Source organism: Mus musculus, chromosome 2 (assembly GCF_000001635.26).
Source record: "Mus musculus strain C57BL/6J chromosome 2, GRCm38.p6 C57BL/6J".
NCBI lineage: Eukaryota > Metazoa > Chordata > Mammalia > Rodentia > Muridae > Mus > Mus musculus.
The window spans coordinates 179,437,878-179,452,254 of record NC_000068.7 but is presented as its reverse complement, the minus strand read 5'-3'; the positions used below and the strand labels follow the sequence as shown (position 1 = coordinate 179,452,254).

The 14,377-nt window shown below is 50.9% G+C and overlaps 1 protein-coding gene across 4 annotated transcripts in view; it reads right to left on the bottom strand.

Moving 5' to 3' along the window:
• Cdh4 (cadherin 4) overlaps positions 1-9,832 on the bottom strand; it is a 456,955-nt gene extending 447,123 nt beyond the window's left edge. For 2 of the 4 annotated variants that reach the window (NM_009867.3, NM_001316723.1), the window contains exons 1-2: positions 9,577-9,824; positions 7,444-7,555 (exon numbers count right to left, since the gene is read on the bottom strand). In NM_009867.3, coding sequence (NP_033997.1) covers positions 7,444-7,555; positions 9,577-9,633 — 169 coding nt within the window. In that variant the 5' untranslated portion in view covers positions 9,634-9,824. Of the gene's footprint in view, positions 1-7,443; positions 7,556-8,518; positions 8,608-9,576 lie in introns of those variants that run through there. The other 2 variants (XM_030247044.1, XM_030247045.1) reach the window with 2 other exon arrangements.
• Positions 9,833-14,377: the final 4,545 nt, after the last annotated feature.

The window sequence follows — 14,377 nt, the reverse complement described above, 5'->3', positions numbered from 1 at the left end:
CAGAATTGGAAAATCACTATTTCTGAAGCAAAATAAAGCCTCCAATGTCCCAGCAACTGATACAAAAGTCTCCGCCTTGGAGAGATGGCTCAGTGGTAAAGAGAATGGGCTGCTCTTGCAGAGGACCATGGTTCCATTCCCAATTCCCAGCACCCACCTGGTAGCTCACATCTGTCTAGAACTCTGATCCCCAGGGCATCTGGCACCCTCTTCTGGCCTTCACAGGTACCAGGCATGCATATGGTACACAGACATACAAGCAGGCAAAACACCCATGCACATAAAAGTAAATAAAATTTTAAATTAAAATATATATATATATAACAAGTGCTACTACTTGTTGGGATGGATCCTGTGCCCTGCAAGAGAAGGTAGCAGTTGGAGCCTCAGACAGAGGTTCACAAGGACAGGGTCTGGAGGAACCGGAGAAAGACCCTGGCCCCTGGATGCTTCATATCACACTGAGGGAATGGCATAGGGGGGCTCACCACCCAGCTAGGACATCACGACCCAATAGAAAGGATATGTGTGGGAAGATGAGAACTGTACATCTTCAGGTCCTTCAAGAAGTGTGTCAGGCAGTAGAATCCCAGGACCTTTATGTGAATCGGTGATCAGCCTCCCTCCAGTGCCCTAGTGCCAGCCAGGGGTCACAACATGATGTAACAGCGCTTCTATGCAGCTGGGAACAGTGTGTTCAGGCTTCTACATCCTGTTGCGCCCTGTGCCCAGTGGCATAACCTCAAAGCCAGGGGAGAGCCCTGCCCAGGACTGGCACTGCAGAGTCTTAGCCTTCCAATGTCAGAGTTGTCGGTATGAGCCCAGTGGTCCTGTTAGGCCTGAACAGGAGCAGTGCTGTGGAGGGCTGCTGACATGCAGTCTCTCTTCTGCAGCTGTCTGAGCAGAGGGACAGGCAACACACCTCCTGGTTACCCTCATCTGTGCCAGTGGCTCTGAACACACAGGGGATCCAACCGTGCACAGGCATTTCTGGGCTCTCTATGCCATCTGCTTTGATGTCACAGGGAGCTGAGAAGCAGGTAGGAACACGAGCACAGGACTGGACAATAGGAAGGAAAGTGACTCAGCCAATTGGCCGCACCGACCCTCAGTTCCTGATCTAGTAACACACTTTGAAGATCTACTGAGATATCTCTGATGGCTTCTCAGAAGCTGGAGTCTCCTGGCCCTTCATCTTATGGTTTGATTAAAGACAGAGTCTTTAGTGTGTTCCCACACCTTGCATGGGACTGGTGTGCTAATCCTAGACGCTACAAAGAATGCTATTTTCTGACATCAGCATGCCTCAGGGGTAGAGTATGGAGGGAGCTGTTGTCCATGGTGGTGATGGGGTGAGTAGTAAATAGCCACAGCCCCTCAATTAGGCCTTCATTTCCTTATAGGCAGCCTGACTCTGGGATCCATCTCTCAAAACTGTCATTTACATTCAGGAACTGGGAGAGAGGTGGAAGAACACTGGGTGTGTGTGTGTGTGCACTTTTTTCCTTGGCTGCCAGGATCCTCTGAGTGTGAGCCTCAGACTAGCACTGTTTCTTGTCTCCCTGGGCCCAGCTCCCCTCTGTCCTACGAAGCCATGCTGTCCATTCTATATGGTAGCCTTGTATAAGACACCAGTTAGAGAAAAACTGTCAAAAAAAAGAAAGAAAGAAAGGAAGGAAGGAAGAAAGAAAGAAAGAAAGAAAGAAAGAAAGAAAGAACAGAAGTCAGTGATTGATGCCGAGACAGGTCCTAGAGACAGCGTGGTAACCCTGGGGAGACCCCTAAAATGACAGCCAAGAGAAGCATGGTATCACGTGTTAACAACAACTTCCTCCGACGCCAGGAGCAGCAAGCAAGCCAGCATAGTGTCCAGGGCTGTGTCTCCCTCAGCCCCATGACCACTCTGACCTTGTCAAGACTCTGATGTGTTGATGGAGAATTGGTTTGTTAAGGTAAGACACCCAGCATGGCCTCTGCTCCTGCAGGGTGCCAAGGACACTCCTGGAGGCTTGGGTGAAGGCCCTGTGCTGACACATTCAATGTATCTTTGTTCCTGGCTGGATGAGAATCTGAAGGGGTAGCTGTTTGTTTTAAATATCAAATATTTTCCAATGTGCCCTACACGCTCCCTGCACACCAGTGTGCCAGCAGGAAACTCCAGAGCACAAAGGAACGGAGGCCAGGTCTCAGGCTGGGTGGAAGAGCCAGAGACAGCAGCTCAGGTAGGGGCTTGACAGCTGGCACCCACAGCTATTACTGCCCCTTCCTTTGGGGGTCGCTCTTAGTCACTCACTGGGCTGTCTCCAATGTACCTGTCTTACCCTTGCTAAGGTTCGAGGGTAATCTGTGGCGAGGCCAGCTCCACCATTCTGATCGTCACAAAAAGCTACTTGACCAACAAGAATTATGTCTATATTCCAGACAGAGGGGAAAGGACACAGCCATGGCCAACTTAGTCCTTTTGTTCTCTGTCACAATTTTTTTTTTTTAAATCTAGCTTTCCCAGAAGCCTAACCTAATTAAATACCACTGACCAGAAAGAGGCCACATTGGCATGTGGGTGTAAAAGCCTATAGACATTTTAAATGAGTCCCATAGTCAGCCAAATAGGCTGGTACAGAGATCAAGTGAGGAGAGCCATGGCCAGGCGGCCATGGGGTCTGAGGGTTCCGGACATCCATTCATGTTTTGATTTCAGTCTCTGCAGCAGTTCCCACTTGGTCGCATGTTGAGCAAGAATGCTACCCCAGGCCATTTACTAATCACATGGCATGCATGACTGAGCTTCTCAAAGAAGCTCAGCGCAAGACAGGCACTGAGCACATTCACACCTGCCCAAGCCTTCCTCCCTGCCAGAATCACTGGGTTTAGAGTTGGGTCCCATCAAGCCACATGGGCAAAAGACACTTCTTGATGAATTATAAAAGAATGTTTGGGGGTGAGGAGCCATGGCTCGGTGAAGCTCAGGAAGTACCAACACTGGCTGTTCTTGCAGAGGACCCAGATTCAGTCCCAGCACCCATATGATTGGTAATGGCCTGAAGTTCAGTTCCAGGGAATCTGATGCCCTCTCCTGGCCTCCATGGGTACTGCATGCACCTGGCACATATACATACATGCAGGCAAACACATATACATAAAATTAAAATAAATCTTTTAAAAATAGGAAGATAGCATATCTGGAATGCAGTGCTTTCTAGGATTCAACATGTCTTAGACATTGACCCCAGGTGCCTTTTATGACCGTTGCCTAGCTGCCTTTCCATAAGGATATGGGTCAGGGGTCAGACATAATCCTCAGGTCTTAGAGATAAATGATTGGGAAAGTTTGGGGTCATTCATACCTTCATGGTGAGTCTGAGGCAAATCTGGGCTACAAGAGAACTAGAGGGAGGGAGGGAGGGAGGGAAGGAAGGAGGGAGGAAGGAAGGAGGGAGGATGGGAGAGACAGAGAGAGAAAGAGATAGATAGAGAGTGCAACTAATTCATGGCCTGCCTGCTTTCTTCAGGCACAGACCCTAGGACTGGGAAAGCAGCATGGCATCTTTTCCCTCCCTCCTTCCTAATACGGAACCCTCAGTTCTTTCCTGAGACAATTGATTTAAAACAAGTGTAACAGTGCATTTTGTGCAGCTCAGAACACCATGTGACCTGGTGATAGCCGATGAGAACCCTTGCAGGGATTATGGGAAAATGCTTTCCTGAGACAGGAAAGAAATGCAGAAAAACAGGCTTCTGTTTCTTTTTTCCACCCTGAACTCAGATGCAACACACAGAACAGCAGCAGCTGGTCTAGAGCGGCTGGCAATAAAGTAGCAGTTTTGACCGCAGAGTGGTAGGAATAGAGATGAGGCTTATGATAGGCCTGGGTCTGATCTGCTGCCCATCCCTTAGCCATAATATCTCAGCACTCGTTGTAGTGTGAATAAAATCAACCCTATTTATTTAAAGGTCTGTTAGTTAGGCCTTAGCCTTTTTTATTTTTATTTTTTTAATTTAACTTATTTATTTATTTATTTATTTTACCAAATATGCCTTGGAATAGAAAATACAATAAAAACTTAGCAACAGGCCCGTTACCCTCTGCAATCCTCAAGGTTTATGTAAGAGACACAGCTGGTTGACAAGGAACAGGTGTGGCCCCTACACAGACTGTCCCAGGCTAATAGAGGATGGAGACCAAGAGGAAATCTTTAAATGAAGTCACTAATGGCAAAGCCTTTCTTTCTAACTTCTTTGAACTCAGTACAGACTCTTCTCAGGTGACTGCCCAACCCCAGCCCTCCTAGTACAGAGCAAACAAGGCCAGGACTGAGAGTTATCTTTCTCCAAGACTGTGGTGGGGACCAGACCCACATATCCTTTACTTTTCCAAGACACCTGAAACCTTCCTACCTTCGTGGTTCTCCCCTGTGAGCTTGGGCAGGGTGGGCCAGACGCATCCCCTCTTGTGGGAGGACAACACAGGACATCACATTGGCCTGCAGCCTCTTTGGGCAGGCTGACCATTAATAATTCACCAGGTAGAGAAAGAGATGCTGGGTTACGAACTTGCCCCAGCCTGACACAGGGCTCGGAGTAGGCTGCTCGATAGCCCTCAGAACCTGACCGTCAAATTTAGATATTAGCATACATCAGTCATCATAAGTAAATTATTCTAAAAACAGAGCCACGGCTGCACTGCGGGCAACTTTCAGTGCTCGCCAGCAGAGGCATCAGGAAGATACAAGGCCAAGAAGACCTGGAACAGTGAGGGTCCAAAGAGCATCCTGCCTTTTGTCCCTGGTGGTTTTGCACCTCCAAAGGGCAGCCACACACACACTTGTTACCCTGTTGGGGAAGACTATTTTAAGCCTAATTAGCAGGATTTTTTTTTCAGAATGCAAATGCTTTTCATTTAGACATAAAACAAAATGCCACGACATTTCCTCCACCCATTTATCACAAACAAGTTAATTACTGTGTAACAAATCTCTCCCGATAGAATGTGAAGGTCCGGGCTGCTGGTGAGCTGACTCAGGCACTGAGAGGAAGCCACAGCCCAGCCGGTAATAGCTCATGGCGTGCTCACCGTAAAACCACGACTGGGAAGCTCTGCTTGTCAAATTAAGTAAGGTTAAGCTCTCTCGCTCGGAATAACTCAATTATCAGTAGTCATTATCTATTTAGCACAGAACCTACCAGAAGCTCCGAGCTCTGGGCCTGCTTCTGACAGAGGTTTCCTCACTCTGCGCTCAGAGTGCCAAAGTTTTCTGCACACCCAGCCGTTTCTGCATGTCCTGGCTTGAGCATGCTGCAGGCCTCCGTTCTCACCTCCATGTGTGCAAAATTATTTCTAAGATGTAAAGACATCCTCACTCCTGATATCTTGCACCACAAGCTCAAGAGGAAGAAAACAGGGAGCGAGCAGAGGGTGCTGCAGCTGTGGCTGTAACCTGCCACCGAGCTTGAGCAGATGAGTTCAGACTCCAGACACACGGATGCCACATTCTTCTCTGATCTAGGCCTGCTGTATGAAGTCCACCCAGAGCACATCAGGTAAATCCAGGACGGTACCCTTCATGCCTACCAGGACCAGAGTACACAGGAGGGCCTGGCTACACACATGATGCTAGTGTAATCTAGGAAGCATCGCAAAAATATAGAAATTTCTTATCTGTTGCAGACGTTCCTTGTTAACATTTTTTTTTCTCTCTCTTGAGTCCCTGGTCTTTGGGCATGGCAAGATCTCCATGGGTTTGTTAGGTTCACAGAGGCCTTGTGCCTCAGGGTCAGCGTGGGGGGAGTCCAGAATGCAGTAATGGCAGGAATGAGCCACATTAGACTTGGGAAGATGATCTACCTCATCAGAGTCCAAATCAAAACACATATACAGGGCTGGTGAGATGGCTCAGTGGGTAAGAGCATCCAACTGCTCTTCCGAAGGTCCAGAGTTCAAATCCCAGCAACCACATGGTGGCTCACAACCATCCATAACAAGATCTGACTCCCTCTTCTGGTGTGTCTGAAGACAGCTACAGTGTACTTACATATAATAATAAATAAAAAATCTTTAAAAAAAAAACATGTTTAAAAAAAAAAAAACACATATACAGCTCTTGGAGTGTCCTGAACACAGTTTCTCCCTGAGGCCCACCCCTTAGCCAACTGACTAAACTTTGTCCTTTCTTTCTCTCTCTCTCTCTCTCTCTCTCTCTCTCTCTCTCTTTCTTTCTTTCTTTCTTTCTTATGATAAGCAATGGTCAATGGCTTCTGCTTCGCAACAATAAAGCAAAGATCAGGTATGAAAAGTTGGACATTGTCTTCATTCACATAATTTGCAAGGAACAAGAATCTGAAAGATTCCTGCTAGGAGGGGGCACGCCCAGCAGGCAGGGCCAACCTGGCATTGCAATGTGATGTTGTCTGTGATGTTTATACCTGAGAACCATACAACCAGGCCAACACAGACACACATGAAAGAAAGAAAGAAAGAAAGAAAGAAAGAAAGAAAGAAAGAAAGAAAGAAAGAAAGAAAGAACGAACCTCACAATGGTTCAAGTCTAGGATTTTATATCAAAGTGAATTCACAGGCACTCTTGAGCCAGGCAGACCACCGTTGCAGGTTAGATGTGCCTAGACCCTGCATTCAGTGTGCAGAGAAGAGCTTCCACACACCTGTGCACACCTGTTCATAGACAGCTGCTCTGTTTCTTAGAACATAAACCTTCTTGGGGTGGGGAGGGTAGTCAATAGCCTTAGGACTTCAGAGCCAATATGGAAATTCACCTTTTATACCTGTTTGAAAGCCCACTTCCCTGTCTCCATGAAAACAGTTCAAACTTCTAGGAAACTAGAGGTCACGAGCCAGAGCTCTTAGACTGTAAACCCCTAGAACCCAGCTTCTTATCTCCTGCCCTATGAAACCAAAAAGAGCTTAATCAGTTTGTCTGGAAAAGGAAAACAGATAGGCTTGCAATGAGTTTTCCAGCCATCTAGTTCCTTCTGCCCCCTGCACACCGCCATTCCAGAAGCTCATGGATACCGTTCCCCGTGGGTTTTTCTGTCACTGGAGGGGCAGTCGTGAAAGCCACATGCCACATTTGTGAGCAGAACGTCTGTGGGCTTATTTACCGAGCTCCCAACAACATCGTCTGCTTTGTCACGCATTTCGAAGTGGGGATAATTTAAGAGTCCTGCATCTCATACATAAAAATACTTAGAAAGGAAGTCTCCCTGCACAGCATTGGGTGACAGCGTTCCACCCAAATTCTCATTTGTCGTACAGGAAATGATTCACCTCAGTCCAAAATGACAGGCAGGCCTCCCGAATCATTCAGCACACGCAAAGACGGCCCACCGGAACCGCATCGATTTCACAGCCATCTCTCCGCAGAGAGCAGTGTTCCAAGGCCAGCCAAGCCTTCCACTTCATCCCTCCACCCCTCAAACACCCCACACTACCTTTGAGTAGTTTCTCTCCTTCCAGGACATTCGGGGAGATCAACGCAGTGTAGCCTTCTTCGGAGAAGCCAGCCTTACAGGCCTCTCTGACTGTAAGATCCTCACGGTGGGCCTGGGGATGGAAAGGAGACTGTTAAGCCAACCTAAGTTCACAGCAATGTAATCCAACCTACATTTGTCATGGCCACCTCACAAGCCTCTGCCCACGAGCGCAGGTAAAGCACCATCCCCACCCAGAGGTGGGGTGGTGATCCTCTGCTCTCTGGGGGACTTCAGGTTGTATTGGCCCAGGTTTGGAGGAGTTTCCCCGAACTGGAAAGCCGAACCTACTTTTATGGGAAGCACAGGGTTAGCTGATGCCTAGACCAGGTACCAAAGGGGCCGTATTGGCGAATGGCAGGGGGAAAAGGCAGAGAGGTTCCCAGAAGTGGGCAAGCAGCAGCAGCAGCAGCAGCAGCAGCAGCAGCAGGAGGAGAAGGTATCACCAGTCGTTCACCCATCCACAGGCAAAGCCAGGCCCGTGGAGAGAGAGGGAGCTCTGCTAAGAACCATCTCTCCAGGCTGCAGAGCTCTGCCTTTAGGCTAGGTGAGGAGGAAGCCTCCCTCTGCAGGCCACAGGGGTGGAGTTCCAAGAAAGGGAGCTGGCAAATTCAGTGATTCCAGGGCTGTTTCCAAGCTGAGCGGATAGTGACCAGTTCTGCCACTAGGCTGCAAGGAGGCAAGGTCCTCGTGTGTGTGTGTGTGTGTGTGTGTGTGTGTGTGTGTGTGTGTGCGTGCGTGCGTGTGCGTGTGCGTGTGTGTGTGTGTGTGTGCGTGTGCGTGTGTGTGTGTGTGAAGTTCACCCACACAAGGTCCTGGACTCTTGCTCACTCTGAAGCCCCCATTTAAAGCCTCGTCAGGAGAGCAGAAAAGACCAGAAGCCTCTAACAGACCAGAAGGGTTTTCTGTTCCTCTGGAGTCTGCATCTTTAGAGAAAGGAAGGCAATGGGCAAGGGGTTCCACCCAAGCTGCCAGGAACCAAGGGAGATAGCATGTGTCCCCACTAATCCACTCCGCTAAGGAGAAGAAGGCGCACCAGGCTCCGGATCCCTGGTGAGCAAGCTCCGGGAGCCGGGGGCGCAGCCAGCACCCTGCAGTCTCAGCTTCGCGGGCCGCCAGAGCGGAACGCGCCTCCCTGCCGGCCGAGTCCTCCAGCTGCGCGCAACAGCTCCGCCCGGGTTCCGCTGGGAGGCCACCCGCAGCCTGCAGCCTGTAGCTCGGGCTCGAGTACCCGGCCCCGGAGGCTAGGAAAGGGAGGGCTGGGTCGGGGATCTTCCCCCGGCCAAGCTCAGAATGACATCTGGTTCTTGGGGATCGCAGCTCTGAAATGCTCTTGCAGCCCGCGGGAGACAAAAGTCGGCCGGGAAAGTTTCTGTCCCCCCGGGGCGTGTTCCCCGCGCAAGGCGATGGTCCGGTGGCCTCGGAGCAGCCGGTCGCCAACCCTGGTTCATCGCAGAGAATACCTCGGCGTGGCAGCGAGCAGGCCACCGGACCGATCGGCCACGAGAGGGGGTTCAGGCCACTCGGTCTCCGCCCAGGGTCGCTGCGGGAGCTGCCGCTGAGCCGTTCCGAAGACCCGCAGCGAGCTGGAGTTAACCGAGGGAGCCGGCTGGAGACCGCGCAGAGACTGTGCGGAAACAGCGAGTGTGTCCAGCTCCAGTCCCCGGGCTCAGTGCCTCGCGCTCCCGCTGCGCCCTCCTCCCGATCCCTCTCTAAGTCGGGAGGACCTGCTAGACCCCGCGGCTACAACCCGCGCCCCTTAGTCGCCTCCGCCTCCCACTGCAGCCGAGCTCCGCGGCACCCACGGGACCCGGGAGAGCGCCCCGCGCAGCCGACCCGACCCGGCGCGCGGCTGGAACTCGGGATGCGCGACTGCCGGGCGGCGGAGGCGAGTACTACACTACGGAGGGCGGCCCCGGAGCGCAGATCGGGCAACGAGATGGCACCTAGGGTCCCGCCCGCTCAGCTCCGCGGCTCCTCGCTCCGATAGCGAGCGGCTTCGCGCAGCGCGGGCGGCGGTTTGAGAAGACCGGGAGACACCAGCTAGCCCCACGGGTTCCCAGATCGCCTGCGATCGGAGAGGCGGCAACTTACCCGGAGCGCGCCCGAGAGCCCGAGCAGCAGCAGCGGCAGCACAGAGCCTGTGGTCATCGTCCCCGCCGCGCCGCCCCGGCGCTCGCCCGGTGCCCGGCTTCCCTCGCCGCGGCGATGCTCCGCCCGCGCCCGCCCTGCTTTTCCCCGCACTTGCCGCCCGGGCTCCGGGAGCCAGGCCAAGTGGGCCGGCGGCGCGCTCCCTCCGGCCGGTGCGTCCGCCGGCCTCGCAGCCGCCCGCGCCTCTGTTCCGCGCGCTCGGAACTGCAGGTGAAGCTGAGCGGCGGCCTCGCCGAGGCCCCGCCCCTCCGGCCGGGCCTGACGCGGGCCTTAAAGGAGCCGCTCCCGCGCCCACTCGCTCAGCCGCTTGGCCTGGTTGCTCGCTGGCAGGGCGGCCTCAGTCCCGTGGGACAACTAGAGGCCTGTATGAGCAGACGAAGCCAGGGAGACTGGGTTTCTAGGAGCAAAGACGGTGTGAACCAAAGAAGACTGTGTAGTCTCTGCCCAGCAAGTTAGATGTCCTTTGTAGATTGTGGGACCCCTGCTTGTGATCACACCGTGATGTTAGGTCAACTTCTTTTCAGAGCCCACAGTGAAGAGTGGACACTTCCTTCATCCCTGTGTCATCTAAGTCTCCGGACACAGGCCTTTGTGATGGCCTCCAGCCCTCTGAACAGCTCAGGGATCGGAAGAGAGGGAGAGGGGAGGGGTCACTCTCCAGCTGGGCTGGCTCGGCTGACCCCTTATAGTGTGGGCCTGGCTCTGGCTATCCTCCAAGGTTTGGGAGGATTCCTACCCATTCCTCTGTGTGTGCCAAAATGTAGTTAGGTCTTCTGTATAGGCAAGGAAGAAATCAGAGGCCGCGGAAGGAAGGAAGGGACTCCAGCGGGCAGAGCTGTCAGGCACGTCAGCTCCCTGGGCAGGCCAGCTCCATTTGCTTCGCATGGGCAATTTCCAACCCTGACTGCAGGCATTTCTTTAAGCATCGTATCGCTCTCGCGGAAAAATAAGGGCAGCTTGGACTGTGAGTGAAGGCTTCCCCATCCCTCCCTTGGCTAAGCAATGTACAGAAAAGTGGAGTGTCTGCTCAGATGTTTTTCAAATGTTCTTTGTCTCTCTTCTGAGAAAATCTGTGTCCAGAATACAATAGTTCTGGTTTGAGAAGAGTGAATTAAGTTGCCCCAAGGTCATAGTTAACTTGGACAGAGAGACCTTTTCTTCCTTGCCCCCCCTCCCCCCACTATGGTGGATGACACCCTAGGTCTCCTGACTAGTACTCGAGCCATGGGAAATCAGGGTAACCCAGGGTGCATAGTGGGCTCTGTCCAGAGGTATGAGACTGGGTTTAGCTTGGACCACCAAGTATCTGAACACCAAGCCTGTGCCAACCTGGCCCTATGCCACAGACTGTCCCAGTATTGGCCTGCTAAGGAATGAGAGAGGCTACTAACTTAGCATGGCTGGCTGGGCAGTCTTCAGACTCTTCTATGTCCTTCCCTGGGGAGACAAAGAAACATTCACTCTTGATAGAGAGGTACCCAGACCAAAGCAAGACTTGAGTACAGCTTGGCGAGTCGGTGAGCTTACTGGGGAGGTGAGAAGGAATATGGAGACCTGGAGGAGACAGCTACCCTGTAGATTCAGACACACTGTACAGTCAGGGGGAGATGGCAGCAAATCCTTTTGGAGAGTTCTGTTCTGCTTCTAGGGCACATGTCCCTTAAGGAGATGCCTCCCTCCTGAACATACTTCATCCTGCCCACATCAGCTCCTTCGCTCTTCTTGTATTGAGATGCCTCCGTGGGGGCCACTCTGTGTTCTTAGCCCAGACCTAAGGCAACAGTAAGTCACCTGAAAGAGCCCCTCCTCTCTCCAGCTTAGGTTCTGAGAAGACAGCCATGTCAACTTGAGGGACAAGCCATGGATCTGAGGAAGCAGGTGCCTCCTCAGCACACCTCACCCTTGCCTACAGTTATCTATCTGAGAGTTTTGGCCCTCCAGACAAGCACTGTGACTTCCTGATAGAGCTTACTATCCTAGCATTAACCAGCCCTACTGTGAGTATAGAAGGGTTGTGTAATTTAATCTGCCCCAGGTGTGCACTCACAAGGTTCCCTTTATACAGCCGGCAGAGGGAAGTTTAAGGTTCACTTATTAAGAACGGGCTCCCAGCATTAGCACACAGACCCCAGGGCCCATGCACGGGCAGCATTCCCCAAACTTACTTATTCAAGTCGTTGACTTAGGCTTCTTACAGGAATCCACGTTTCTAAGAGCATGGCTCAGAAACGTTGCAGTAACCCATGCGAGTCCAGCAGAGAGCATTGCTTTGTCAGGCTTGTTCTGAGTGAAGCAGAGAGGGCGTGCTGAGACAGGCAAATACAAAGCGGCTCTTTCCAGGGACTGTCCTAGCCTGTTTCTTATAGTCTGGCCAGCATGACCAAGGGAGCTTGTTTAAAAATATGGGTTCTTGGGCCCCTCACCCACTACTCCCTACTAAAATCCATAGGATAACACACACACAAACCCCCCCCCTCACTCACACACTCTCTCTCACACACACTCACACTTATATTCACATACATTCACACACACATACACTCACATGCTCACATATATTCACACACACTCTTACACAATCATACACTCACAGCCACATGCTCACACACTCATATACTCTCACACACACTTAAACACACTCATACACTCACATACATCTATACACATCCATACACACTCATACACACTCACACACTCTCACACACTCTTACACTCACACTCACACATTCACATGCTCACAGACACATACACTCACACACATTCATACACACTCATATATACTCACACACACGCTCACAGACATACACTCACACACTCACATACTCTCTCACACACATTCATACACTCACACACATTCACACACTCATACACACACTCTCACACAAACTCTTACACTCATACTCACATGCTCACACACATTTATACACTCACTGCCACTCTTCAAGTCATCCTTCTACTCAGGAGGAAATATGCAGAGCCCTAGTGAGAATACAGATTCTCCAAGCTCCATCTGCAGCAAACAACACTGCCTTTTCCCTAGCCTCCTTCCTCTCCTCCTCTCCTCCTCCCCTCCCTCCCTCCCTTCTTCCCTCCCTCCCTCCCTTCGTCCCTCCTCCTCTCCTCCTTTCTTTTCTTATTTTAAGGCCCAAGTTGGCTTCAAACTGACAGCAGTCCTCCTGCCTCAGCCTCCTTACTGTGAGGATCATAGGGTTGAGCCAATATTATTATCTTTTCCTTAAGTTCCTCTTTGACTCATAATGCCCATACTAAAATCTATAGTAAAAAACTCTTTCCATTTATTTATGCATTTATTTATTCATTCATTCACTTTGCATCACAATTACCTCTCCTTCTACTCTTACCTTCCCCCTTCTCCCATTCCCCCTCCCCTTCTCCTCAAAGGGGCAGGTCCCCTCCCTAGGTGCTAACCTGCATTGGTACATAGAGAGTCTCATCCTCTCCCACTGAGGCCAGACAGCCCAGCTATGGGAAAGGGATCCATAGGCAGGCAACAGAGTCCAAGTCACAGACAACCCCCTGCTCAAGTTGTTAGGGGACCCACATGAAGACCAAGCTGCACATCTGCTGCATATTGTCGGGAGCCTACATCCATGCATGCTTTTGGTTGATGATTCAGTCTCAGTGAGCTCCCATGGGCCCAGGTTAGTTGTCTCTGTAGGACCTCCATCTTTACTTCATACAAAGAAAGAAAGAAGAGCCTGGTACCAACAATGTTGTGCAGGGAATATGGTCTTAGACCCTTGGACCCCTGCATTTAATAGCCACCCTTGTGGACAGTAAGCATTTGAACTGTAGGCATTGATTCCATAGGCATTGCTTCCCGTGGAATGCCCTGGACCAAGGAGCCTTAGGAAATGCTGCTTCCTGGGCCTTGGGGTTCTGTGGGTGAAATATGAGGCTCTGACCTACCACTGCCTGCCAGTTCTGCATGGGGCAGCCACTGAGACCTCGAACTTCAAAATCTGAGTAGAGGACCCTAGAAGTGTGCTTTTGTTCCAAAGAGAAGTTATGAAAAGACACCAGGGAATGGGTGTTGTACACATGTAAAACTGTGGAGGCTTGAAAGCAGTGAAGTCTTTTATACCTTCCACTTGAGGTATCTGGCAAGGAGTTCGACTTCCACAAGTCAGATGCTCAAAGATCTCTGACTTCTGTCTGTAGTTTTGCAACCCCTACCATTTATCATGTGTGTGTATGCATGGTCATGCAGGTACATATGCGTGTGTGTGTTTATGTGTGTATGTGTGTACATGCATGTGCATGTATGTGTGTGTATGTATGTGTGTATGTGTGTACATGCATGTGCGTGTATGTGTGTGTATGTGTGTGTGTGTGTGTGTGTGTGTGTGGTTACAGATGCATGTTGCCATGGGTGTCCTTTTAAGCTGGTGCTGAGGATCCAGGCTCAGATCTTCATGTTTTTGTGGCAAGCACGTTAACAACTGAGCCATCTCTCTAGCTTGTGTTTATCATAATCTTTTAGGCACCTTAGTGTTAAAGGGAAAAAAAGCTGTCTTGTAAAGAAGGTAGAGCTGGCAAAAATTGTGCTTATAAAATAAAGCCAGATCCTTGGGGAAGTGTGGTTGAGACTATTTGAGGCAGGATGAGAAGGAATGGAATCAACCTGCTACCGGCTCCTGAAAGCCTCTTTGCGCAGAAGACAGAAGACTCTTAAGGGAAGAAGCAAGAGAGAGATGGAGAGGGAGTGAGCAGAGCACAAATA